This window comes from Phacochoerus africanus, chromosome 1 (genome assembly GCF_016906955.1).
Source record: "Phacochoerus africanus isolate WHEZ1 chromosome 1, ROS_Pafr_v1, whole genome shotgun sequence".
Lineage (NCBI taxonomy): Eukaryota > Metazoa > Chordata > Mammalia > Artiodactyla > Suidae > Phacochoerus > Phacochoerus africanus.
In genome coordinates this window covers 153,848,672-153,861,715 of record NC_062544.1, presented here as the reverse complement: position 1 = coordinate 153,861,715, position 13,044 = coordinate 153,848,672, and the positions used below count along the sequence as shown (strand labels likewise).

Sequence of the window (13,044 nt, the reverse complement as noted above, 5' to 3'; positions counted from 1 at the left end):
CAATAACTCAGAAAATGTCCCATTTCTAAATGAAGGGCATCCTATGAAATGTAGTGTTTTAAGGACTTAAATTCCATGATGCAGGGTCCATATTTTTTCCAGCTTGGATGGCTCTTTTAAAAAGACCTTATTTTTTTAGAGCAATTTCAGGTTCTCAGTAATATTAAGCAGAAGGTACAGAGATTTACCATATACTCCCTGTTCTCACCCATGCACAGCCTCTCACACAATGATCAAAGGATCAATCCAAGAAGATATAACAATTGTTTATATGGACCTAACACAGAAGCACCTCAATATATAAGGCAAATATTGACAGACATAAAAGGAGAAATCAATAATAATGCAGTAATAGTGGAGGACTTTAATACTACACTTACATCAATGGACAGATCATCCAGACAGAAAATCAGTAAGGCTTTAAATGACACATTAGACCAGATGGACTTAAATTATATTTACAGAACATTCTATCTGAAAGCAGAAGAATACACTTTCTTCTCAAGTGCACATGAACATTCTCCAGGATAGATCACATGCTGGGCCACAAAGCAAGCCTTAGTAAACACAAGAAAAATAAAATCATATCAAGCATCTTTTCTGACCACAACACTATGAGATTAGAAATCAACTAAAGAAAAAAAAAAACAACTAAAAAACATAAACACGTGGAAGCTAAGCAATGTTACTAAACAACCAATGGATCACTGAAGAAATCAACGAGGAAACCAAAAAATACCTGGACAAGTAAAAATGAAAACATGACAATCCAAAGCCTATGGGATGAAGCATAAGTACTTCTAAGAAGGAAGTTTATACTAATACAAGCCTACCTCAGTAAAGCAATAAAAATCCCAAACAACCTAACCTTACCACTGAGGCAACTAGAGAGAAAGAACAGAATTCAAAGTTAGTACAAGCAAAGAAATTACAAAGATCAAAGTAGAAGTAAATGAAACAGTGACTAAAAAACAAAGAAAAGATCAATAAAATTAAAAGCTAGTTCTTCGAAAAATGAACAAAAGTGATAAATCTTGAGGCAGACTCATCAGGAAAAACAGGGAGAGAGCCCAAATCAATAAAGTCAGAAATTAAAGAGGAAGACATTACAACTGACAGCACAGAAATATAAAGGAGCATAAAAGGCAAATATGAGCAACTATATGCCAATAAAGTAGACAACCTAGAAGAAACAAAAATTCTTAGAAACGTACAAACTCCCAAAACTGAACCAAGAAGAAATAGAAAATACGAACAGATCAATTACCACTGATGAAACTGAATCAGTAATCTTAAAACTCCCAACAGGCAAAAGTCCAGGACCAGATGACTTCAAAGGCAAACTCTACCAAACATTTACAGAAGTTAACACCTATCCTTCTCCAACTATTCCAAAAAATTACAGAGGAAGGAACACTTCAGAACTCAATTCTACTAGGCCACCATCATCCTGATACCAAAATCAGACAAAGATATCACAAAAAAAGAAAATTACAGTCAAATATCACTGGTGAATATAGATGGAGAAATCCTTAACAAAACACTAGCAAACTGAATCCAATACAGTAAAAGGATCGTACACCATGATCAAGTGGGATTTATCCCAGGGATGCAAAGACTTTTTTCAATATCTGCAAATCAAACAATGTGATACACCACATTAACAAACTGAAGAATAAAAACCATATGATCTTATCAATAGATACAGAAAAAGCTTTTCACAAAATTCAACACACATTTTTGATAAAAACTCTTCAGAAGGTGGGCACAGAGGGAACATACCTCAACATAATGCCACATTTGATAAACCCACAGTTACCATCATGCTCAATGATGAAAAGACGAAAGCATTTCCTCTAAGGTCAGGAAAAAAACAAGGCTGCCCACTCTCATCACTTTTACTCAGCAAAGTTTTAGAAGTTCTAGCCAGAGCAGAGAAGGAAAAGAAATAAAAGGAATCCAAACTGGAAAAGAAGTAAAACTGTCACTGTTTGCAGATGACATGAAACTATATATATAAAATCCTAAAAACCCTACCAAAGAACTACTAGAGCTCATCAATAAATCTGGTAAAGTTGCAGGATACAAAATTAACATTCAGAAATTTGTTTATCTCTATACACTAATAATGAAAGATCAGAAAGAGAAATTGAGGAAACAAACCCATTTACCACTACATCAGAAAGAATAAAACATCTAGGAATAAACCTGACTAAGGAAGAAAAATACCTGTACTCCAAAAACTATAAGATGCTGGTAAAATAAATTAAAAGATGACACAAAAAAATGGAACAATTTACCATGTTCTTGGATTGGAAGAATCCATATTGTTAAAATGACCATACTATCCAAGGCAAGCTACAGATTCAATTCAATCCCTATCAAATTACCAATGGTATTTTTCACATTACTAGAATAAAAATGTTTAAATGTGTATAGAAATACAAAGACTCTCAATAGCCAAAGAAATACTGAAAAAGAATAATGGAGCTGGAGGAATTATGCTCCCTGACTTCAGACTATACTACAAAACTATAGTAAGCAAAATAGTATGGGAGTTTGCCTATGGCTCAGTGGGTTAAGGATCTGGCCTTGTCACTCCAGGAGTCTGAGTTGCTGCTGTGGTGTGGATACCATCCCTGGCCCAGGAACTTCCACATGCCATGCGAGCAGCCAAAACAAAAACAAAATAAACAAACAAAAATCAGCATGGTACTGGCACAAAAAGAGACATGTAGATGAATGAAACAGGATAGAAGGCTCAAAAATAAACCTATACACTTATGGTCAATTAATCTATGACAAAGGAGGCAAGAATATACAATGGAGAAAAGACAGTCTCTTCAAAAGTGGTGGAAAACCAGTTAGCTACATGTGAAAGAACGAAATTAGAACATTTTCTGACACCATATACAAAAATAAACTCAAAACAGATTAAAGACCTAAATGTAAGACCAGATATTATAATACTCCTAGAGGAAAACATTCTTTGACATAAATAGCAGCAATATCTTTTTGGATCCATCTCCTAGAGTAATGGAAAGAAAACCAAAAACAAACAAATGGGACCTAATTAAACTTAAAAGCTTTTGCACAGCAAAGGAAATTATAAACAAACCAAAAAGACAATCTACAAACTGGGAGAAAATATTTGCAAACAATGTGACCAACAAGGGATTAATTTCCAAAATATACAAACAACTCAGACAACTTATAACGAAAAAACCCAAACAATCCAATAAAAAAATGGGCAGAAGACCTAAAGAGACATTTTTCCAAAGATAACATATAGATGGCCAAATGACACATGACAAGATGCCCAGTATCACTAGTTATTAGAGAAATGCAAATCAAAACTACAATTAGATTATCACCTCACACTAGTCAGAATGGCCATCATTAAAAAGTCCACAGATAGAGGAGTTCCCATAGTGGCTCAGCGGAAACAAACCCAACTAGTATCCATAAAGATGAAGGTTTGATCCCTGGCCTCGCTCAGTAGGTTAAGGATCCAGCTTTGGCACCAGCTGCAGTGTAGGTCGCAGGCATGGCTTGAATCTGTGGCACAGGCTGGCAGCTGTAGTTTCAATCTGACCCCTAGTCTGGGAACTTCCATATGCCTCACCTGCAGTCCCCCAAAAAAGTCTGTAAGTAATAAATGCTGGAAAGGATGTGGAGAAAAAGGAAACCTCCTACACTTCTGGTGGGAATGTAAATTGATGCAGCCACTATGGGAACACTATGGAGGGTCTTTAAAAAACTAAAATCAGAGTTACCATATGATCCAGCAATCCCACTCCTTGGCACATCTGTACAGAAAACAATAATTTGAAAAGATACGTGAGCCCCAATGTTCCCTGCGGTACTATTTTCTTTTTCTTCTTTTTAGTGTGGCACCTGTGGCATGTGGGAGTCCCCAGGCTAGATCAAATCAGAGCTGCAGCTGCCAGCTATGCCACAGTCACAGCAATGCCAAACCAAGCTGCATTTGTGACCTACACCGTGGTTCATGGCAATGCTGGATCCTTTAACCCACTGAGCAAGGCTAGGGATCGAACCTGTATCCTCATAGATACTAGTCAGGTTCTTAACCCACTGAGCCAGGACAGAAACTCCAGCGTCTTTGGCTAATATTTTAATTGAATTCTTTTCTTATTGTTAAAATTGAGTTTTAAGGCTTCTTTGTAAAATATGTCTTTTGCAAATATTTTCTTCCAGCTTGATAGTCAAAGCAAAGTTTTCAAATGTAATGTAGTCCAGCTTGCCAATTCATTTTTTTCATGGCTCATGCCTTTGGTGTTGTATCTAAAAAGTTGTCATCAAGTTCCCATTGTGGCTCAGTGGGTTAAGAATCTGACAGAGTTAAACTTAAAAGTTTCTGCACAGCAAAGGAAACCCTAAACAACACAAAAAGACAACCCACAGAATGGGAGAAAATCTTTGCAAGTGAATCAACTGACAAGGGATTAATCTCCAAAACCTATAAACACCTTCTGCAGCTCCATACCAAAAAACAAACAACCCCATCAAAAAATGGGCAGAGGATCTAAACAGACAGTTCTCCAAAGAAGACATACAGATGGCCAAAAAATACACGAAAAGATGTTCAACATCACTCATTAGTAGAGAAATGCAAATCAAAACCACTATGAGGTACCACCTTACACCAGCCAGAATGGCCATCATCAAAAAGTCGACAAACAATAAGTGCTGCAGAGGGTGTGGAGAAAAAGGAACCCTAGTACACTGTTGGTGGAATGTAAATTGGTGCAACCACTGTGGAAAACAGTATGGAGATGCCTCAGAAAGCTAAACATAGAACTACCATTTGATCCAGCAATCCTACTCCTGGGCATCTATCCAGAGAAAACCATGACTTGCAAAGACACATGTACTCCAACGTTCATTGCAGCACTATTTGCAACAGGCCAAAACATGGAAACAACCTAAATGTCCATTGACAGAGGAGTGGATCAAGAAGATGTGGTACATACGCAAAATGGAGTATCACTCGGCCATTAAAATGAATGAAATACCAGCATTTTTAGCAACATGGATGGACCTAGAAATCATCATGCTAGTGAAGTCAGCCATACAATGAGACACCAACATCGAATGCTTTCACTGACATGTGGAATCTGAAAAAAGGACAGACTGAACTTCTTTGCAAAACAGATGCTGACTCACAGACTTTGAAAAACTTATCGTCTCCAAAGGAGACAGTTTGAGGGGTGGGGGGATGTGCTGGGGTTGTGGGATGGAAATCCTATAAAATTGGATTGTGATGAGCATTGTACAACCACAAATGTAATAAAGTCATTGAGTAATATAAAAAATAACAATATAAAAAAAGTTACAAAAAAAAAAGAATCTGACAGAGGGTCTGTAAGGATATGGGTTCGATCCCTGGCCTTACTCAGTGGGTTAAGGATCCGGTGTTGTCACAAGTTGCAGTGTAAGTTAGAGATGCAGCTCAGATTCAGTTGCTGTGGCTGTGGTGTAGGCAGGCAGCTGCAGCTCTGATTCAACCCCTAACCTGGTAACTTCCATATGTAGCAGGTGCAGCTTAAAGAAAAAAAAATTAAATTACATTAAAATAAAAAAATAAATAAAAAGTAGGAGTTCCCAACGTGGCCCAGTGGTTAACGAACCCAACTAGTATCCACGAGGACGTGGGCTCAATCCCTGACCTCACTCAATAGGTTAAGGATCCAGCGTTGCCGTGAGCTGTGGTGTAGGTAGCAGATGTGGCTCAGATCTGGCATTGCTGTGGTTGTGGTGTAGGCCAGTGGCTACAGCTCCTATTTGACCTCTAGCCTGGGAACCTCCATATGCTGTGGGTGCAGCCCTAAAAAAAAAAAAGTCATCACCAAATCCAAGCTCCTCTAGATTTTCTCCCATGTTATCTTCCAGGAGTTTTAGAATTTTGCATTTCATATTTAGGTCTGTGATGCATTTTGAGTTACTTTTGTGAAGGATGTGGAGCCTATACCTAGATTCTTTTTTTTTTTTTTTGTATATGGATGTCCAGGTGTTCAAGTATCATTTGTTTAAAAGACTATCATTCATCATAAAACTAGCTTTTAATAGAGTATTGTGTATTGTGTGAATGGCCCAGTCAGAATGGCCATCATTAATAAGCCTACAAATAACAAACATGGAGAGGATATGGAGAAAAGGAAACTCTCCTACATTGTTGGTGGGAATGTAAATTTGTACAACCACTAGGGAAAACAGTATGGAGATTCCACAGAAAATCAAAAATAGAACTACCATATGACCCAGCAATCCCCCTCCTGGGCAAATATCTGAACAAAACTATAAGTGAAAACGATACATTCACCCCTATGTTCATTGTAGCACTATTCACAACAGCCAAAACATGAAAACAACCTCAATGTCCATTGACAGATGAATGGATTAAGAAGATGTGGTACATATATACAATGGACTACTACTCAGCCATTAAAAAGCATAATGCCATCTGCAGCAATGTGGATGCAACTAGAGATTCTCATGCTAAGTGAAGGAAGTCAGAAAGACAAATACCATATGATATCACTTATATGTGGAATCTAAAATATGGTACAAATGAACAAAACAGAAACGGACTCATAGACATAGAGAACAAACTTGTGGTTTCCAAGGAAGAGGGAGGAGGGAGTGGGATGGACTAGGAGTTTGGGGTTAGTAGATGAAAACAACTACATTTAGAATGGATAAGCAATGAGGTCCTACTGTAGAGCATGAAGAACTATATCCAATCTCTTGGGATAGACCATGATGGAAGATAATATAAGAAAAGGAATGTGTGTGTGTGTGTGTATATATATGTATGTATGTATGTATGAATGACAGGGTCACTCTGCTGTATAGCAGAAATTGGCACAACACTGTAAATCAGTGTTTTTTAATTTTAAAAAATAGAACATGGTGTGTAAAACATAAATTTCCCGGAGTTCCCACTGTGGTGCAACGGGATCAGTGTTGTCTTTGCAGCACCAGGACACAGGTTCAATCCCACCCAGCACAGGGATTAAAGGATCCAGCACTGCTGCAGCACAGTTCGCAACTGACACTTGGATCTGACCCCTGGCCTAAGAACTTCATATGCCACAGGGTGGCCCCCCAAAAAAGAAAAAATAAATAAATAAAACAAAAACTAAAATTCCCTATAAGCAAATACGGTCCTAGTTGCGTTTCTGGTTAAGATATTCAAATCCCAGACTGCTTGACAGTAAGAACAAAGAGATATACAAAGAAAACAGGAAGAGAATTCAGGATAGACTTAGGAGGTTTAGAAGCTGGTAGGGTCCAAGAGCTAAAATCAACAAAGCAGGGGGATTAAACCCCAGGATTTCACGTTATCAGAACTGCTGAAGTGTATAAATGCCAGGCAGGTAAGAAGCCTCTCTTCTCTCACAGGATTCAGAGGTGTTGGAGGAGTTCCCATTCTGGCTCAGCAGCTTAAGAACCCAACTAGTATCCATAAGGATGCGGGTTCAATTTCTGGCCTCGCTCTGTGGGTTAACGATCTGGCACTGTTGCAAGTTGCAGTGTAGGTCGCAGATGCGGCTTGGATCTGGTATGGCTATGGCTGGTGGCTATGGCTCCAATTCAACCCTTAGCCTGAGAACTTCCATATGCCACAGGTGCCACCCTAAAAAGAAGAAAAAAAAAATAGTGTGGCCCCAAAAAGCCCAAAAAATTCACCAGCTTCCCTTTTCCTCAACTATTCTCTCAATTTCCTGTATCTAGCCACAGGCTATAGGGCATCTGACACCAAACTTCATAGACTGATCACAATATACCCCCATGTAGTGAAGTTAAAATTCTGCTTAAATACTAAAATGCCACTCTTAAATCAGAGCACTTGCTACAATAAATGAATGCAAATATTAAACCCATCCGCAGGTAGATTTTACATGTAATTTCCATCCAAAAAAAAATAAGCACTTATATTTTTGATATTACTGTGATGTTTCCCATGGTGAATCTGCACTTCTGCTTTAACTGAAATGTACTCATCTTCCTTTCTATTAGAAATGACTTGCCAGGTCTAAAAGGAAACTTTGCTCTTTCATGAAAGAAAAGAGCTTTTTACCACTGAAGTCTACTCCCTCCTCCTGCTCCTCCCAGAACAAAGGTATATTTTAATTACGTACAAGTGGGAAATTGACAAGTATAGCAGAAAAGCTACTTTGCCAGCCAAGGGGTATATACTGATTGTGAACATGCCTGAATTATTAAAAGCATGAGTAGGAGTTCCCGTCGTGGTGCAGTGGTTAACGAATCCGACTAGGAACCATGAGGTTGCGGGTTCCGTCCCTGCCCTTGCTCAGTGGGTTAAGGGTCCGGCGTTGCCGTGAGCTGTGGTGTAGGTTGCAGACGTGGCTCGGATCCCGCGTTGCTGTGGCTCTGGCGTAGGCCGGCGGCTACGGCTCCAATTGGACCCCTAGCCTGGGAACCTCCATATACCACGGGAGCGGCCCAAGAAATGGCAAAAAGACCAAAAAAAAAAAAAAAAAAGCATGAGTAGCCTGCAAAGTAAGGAGAAATACCTAGCAAAATTACCTTTAACTCAGGTATATTAAGAGAAAGGAAAATATGTGTCCATCTTTACTGCCACTAACAACGTTTTTTGCAATGTTGTTGGGTTTGGACTGGCCATGTGTATATAGCATGGAATCTCTTAAAACTGAGGACCTAAAGCCTCAAAGTCACATGCAAAATCTGTTGTATATAGATATGTTTCTAGAGAGAGGGTTCATATCATAACTCTGAAACAACAGAAAATTTCTAAAGTTGGCTGTTTATTTTTTTCATTAAGACTGATGAGAAATACTTAACACTTAGATTAGAATTGGCTACATAAAGTAAGTATTTAATAAAAGACTCAGTGCTGCACACTAATGTATATTACCTAAATGAAATAAATGTCACTATCTGGAAAATATAGCACCTTTCAAGGAGAAGTTAAAAGTTTCAAAGGGTGTACACTGAAATCAACAAAACACTGCTGAAAAAATTTTTAAAAGTTTTCAATGGAAAGACATCCCACATTTGTGTGCCTTGTTAAGGTGACAATACTCCCTTAATTGATCTAAAAAGATTCAATGCAATCCCTATCAAAATCCTTGCTGCCTGTTTGTAAAACTGACTGTTTCTAAAATTCACATGAAATGCAAGAGATCCAGGAAGAGCCAACATAATTTGAAAATGAACAAAGTTGGAAACTGAAACTTTCTAGTTTCAAACCCAGTACAAAGCTACAATAATCAAGATAGTATAATGCCGCGGGAGCGGCCCAAGAAATAGCAACAACAACAACAACAACAAAAGATAGTATGGTACTGTCATTAGGATAGGCATAGACTATGGAAGAGAACTGAGAATTCAGAAATAAACTTTACATTTAGGGTCAACTGATTTTTGCCAAGGCTGTCAAAACAACAATTCAATAGAGAAAGAAGAGTCTTTTCAAAAAAAATGGTGCTGGAACAACTATTCACATGCAAAAGAATAAAGGTAGATCCCTACACTTCTTACTATACACAAAAATTAACCCCAAATCAAAAATATAAAACTCTTAGAAGAAAACATAGTAAGTCTTTGTGATCTTGGATTAAGTAATGGCTTCTTACATATGACCAAAAATAAAGCACAAATGGCAAAAGAAAAAAGTAGATAAATTGGATTTCACCAAAATTAAAAACTTTGTGCTTCCAAGTATACCATCAAGAAAGTGAAAAGACAATCCACAAAAGAGAAAACATTTGCAAATTATAATTCTATAAGGGACCTGTATTCAGAGTACATAAAGAATTCATACAACTTAACAACAAAAGGATAAATAACCCAATTTAAAAAATGGGTAAATGGGAGTTCCCTCTGTGGCACAACAGGATTGGCAGTATCTTGAGAGCGCTGGGACACAGGTTTAAGCCCTGGCCCAGCACAGTGGGTTAAGGAGCTGGCATTGCTGTAGCTGCAGCTTAGGTCACCACTATGGCTTGGGTGGGATCCCTGGCCTGGGAACTCCATAAGCTGCCAAGCAGCCAAAAAAGAAAAAAAAAAAAAGGGTAAATGATTTTAATAGATATTTCATAATACACAAACAGCCAACAAGCACATAAAAAGATACTCAACATCTTACTCATTAGTAGTATGAGCTAATACTTCACACCCACTAGGACTGCTAAAATTAAAAGACAGACAATAACAAGTGTCCGTAAAGATGTAGAGAAATTAGAATCCTCATATATTGATGGTAGGATTATAAAATGCTACAGCCACTCTAGAAGACAGTTTAGCTGCTTCTCAAAAAGTCAAGCACAGAGTTACCATATAATTCTATATAATTTCATATACCATCAATTCTACTCAGAACTGGAAAATACATATACCCATAAACTTGTATGCGAACATTTGTAGCAGTACTATTCACAACAGTTAAAAAGTGGAAACAATATAAATGTTCATCAACTGATGAACGGATAAACAAAATGTGGCATATCCATACAATAGATTTGATAGTAAAAAGAAATGAAGTACTGACACATGCTATAATGTGGATAAGTCTTGAAAACATGCCAAGTGAAAGAATGTTTTTACAAAGATCACATACTACCCTGGATATGCCAGTTTTCTAACTTTGCTCAATGAAATTAATTGAAGAAAACAATTTCAAAACAAGTATTTTACAAGAATAACAAAATTAAGCAGCTCATACTACTGAGCTAGTAAATGGAAACAAAATTAAATACTCTAATCTTTCAAAATTATAGTCAGTTTGCTAATGCAAACCAGAAACACTATAGAATTCAGTTGTTGCACTATTCTAAGAAGTTACAACACTATTACCTAAGAGAGGAAAGAATAAGAACCAAAATTACTGGCTTTTTGTACATGTCATATTTTATGTGTCTGAAGCCTGATCTGGATTAACGTTGTCACCTATTTGTCAAAGTGCAGCAACGCTCATTTTTCTTATTACTACAGACTAAATTTCTTTTGAAATGGTCAAAAGTGCCTTTCATTGAATAATCAATGTACTTAAGGCATAATTTTAAAACCTACAAACACTCTGTATCAACTCATTTAATAACAATCTGAGGGGTAGGAACTACTTCTATTTTACAAAGGAAACAGAAGCAATCATACCTTGGTCTGACCAGGCAAGATACTAAAAAATGTCATCACCCCCTCCCCAAGGAAAAGATCAAACCCAATTTTAAAATTTCATTACAGTTCTAAAGAAAGATACACTCTTTTCTCTGATACTCAAATGGATATGAAAATGCATTGATCATGCACTGGCTCGTCTCTAGACCATAAAGTTGTAGAGTTAGTACATACTATATAACCTCATCATTGAGAGCATCCAACTCTGTGAATAACTAATTTATTTTCCTTTTAATTCTTATCAAATTCCTTCCCAAGACAAACACAGAAAACCGGACTTGACGAAAGAAAAAAGAACAATAATTTATTCTAAATGTAACATTTGCATTTAAAATACGCATATATGCTTTTGAGGAGAGAAGGGTTGAACGGTATTATTGAATTATGTAGCACTACTCAAGATATTGAAAATGTTCAAAATATTTTAGAGGCACAGAAAAGTAAAACCAACAGAAATACTTACTTTCCCCTCCATGAATGTTTTGTTGTATAGAAACATGCCAAATCCTTATTTTCCCTAATTATGTTCATTTTGTGCTGACACCTGAAAGATAAAAATATAGATGGATTTCATACAGTGTTATCCTTAAAGTTTTTACTGGATCTCCCATACGATACTCGTATAGCTTGCCAAATGGTAATGATTTCAAGACACCACTTTTTCTACACCTACCACAGCCTTCAGCACATGGGATTGTCACAGCTCTCTTTACTACACTGGGTTTCTTGAGGACAAGAATTGCCCTCTATCAACACCCTGAGGGTAGAGAATCTAATAAAAGATGTTAAAGTAAATGAATCTTTAAATCTCACATTGCCAAACAATGTCTTAATACACGATGCACACCTAAAAATGTTTGCCAAGTCTCAAACCAATTTTAAAAGTCTTCTGTTGAGCTGCAAAGTGCCAAAGGTCCACTTTAAAGAAACCTACTATAAATAGGTTTAAGTTAAACAACATTCTCATTAAAATAATTCAAGTACATAGTAAAAAAAATTTAATATCCATAAAGTAACTCATTTTTCATCTTAGCATCCAAAGGTAATCATTCTAGCTTTCCTTACTCTAGCTGAAAAAAATATTTTTAAAACAAAATTGAGATTTTCAAATTATACTGCTTAACCTGTTTTCACAGAATATTAACCTTTTTCCATGGAATTAATCATTTTTTGAGAAAACGATTTTTAAATCACATAGCGTTCCATACTAGAAAAATTCAACTCAAATTGTAGTTGCAAACATCACGATGAGTGCAGAAATTAGGTGTTTAGAAATATTTATCGCAGTTTGGTTAGTGAACTCTCTGGTTAAACAGGATATATAGCAGCTGAGGACTGGTAAACTGAATGAATCACAGAGGGTATGCGTTTCCCACCAACCACAGGCAGATGGATCATTTTATGAGCAGTATTTCAAGATTAGTCTGTTGACTGTAACCAAGAAGTGTACAAAATCCAGAATCTATTTCATGAAAAAATTTAAATTTAGCTAATTTTACAAAATAAGTTGTTGGAACTGGCTCTAATGAAAGACTGAGAAATTTTGAAAATACTGCATCATTTGCCTTGTAGTGAATACAAGTTAAAAATGAACATGGTCATTTATTTCTTCTTTTGTGACGTGGCTTCCTGCCCTTAATAATTAAAAATGCATGCTAAAAAATACTTTAAGGTACATACCAAAGTATCATATTGCAAACCGAGTGGCTAGAACTATGGTTCAGTTAGCTTTCCTTACATCTTTATACGTCTAAAACTTCTTTAATCAGCAAGTATTCTTTTCATAATTAGAATAAAACCATCTTTAATCAAAAATTTTTTTGGCCACGCCCATGGCATGCAGAAGTTCCCAGGCCAGGG

General features: G+C 36.8%; 1 protein-coding gene across 3 annotated transcripts in view; it reads right to left on the bottom strand.

Annotated features, from left to right (window-relative positions):
- The window catches only part of DNAJC13 (DnaJ heat shock protein family (Hsp40) member C13), a 141,869-nt gene that overhangs the window by 106,522 nt on the left and 22,303 nt on the right, over window positions 1-13,044 (bottom strand). For all 3 annotated transcript variants that reach the window (XM_047782708.1, XM_047782714.1, XM_047782724.1), the window contains exon 2: window positions 11,648-11,728. In XM_047782708.1, coding sequence (XP_047638664.1) covers window positions 11,648-11,715 — 68 coding nt within the window. In that variant the 5' untranslated portion in view covers window positions 11,716-11,728. The remainder of the gene's footprint in view (window positions 1-11,647; window positions 11,729-13,044) is intronic.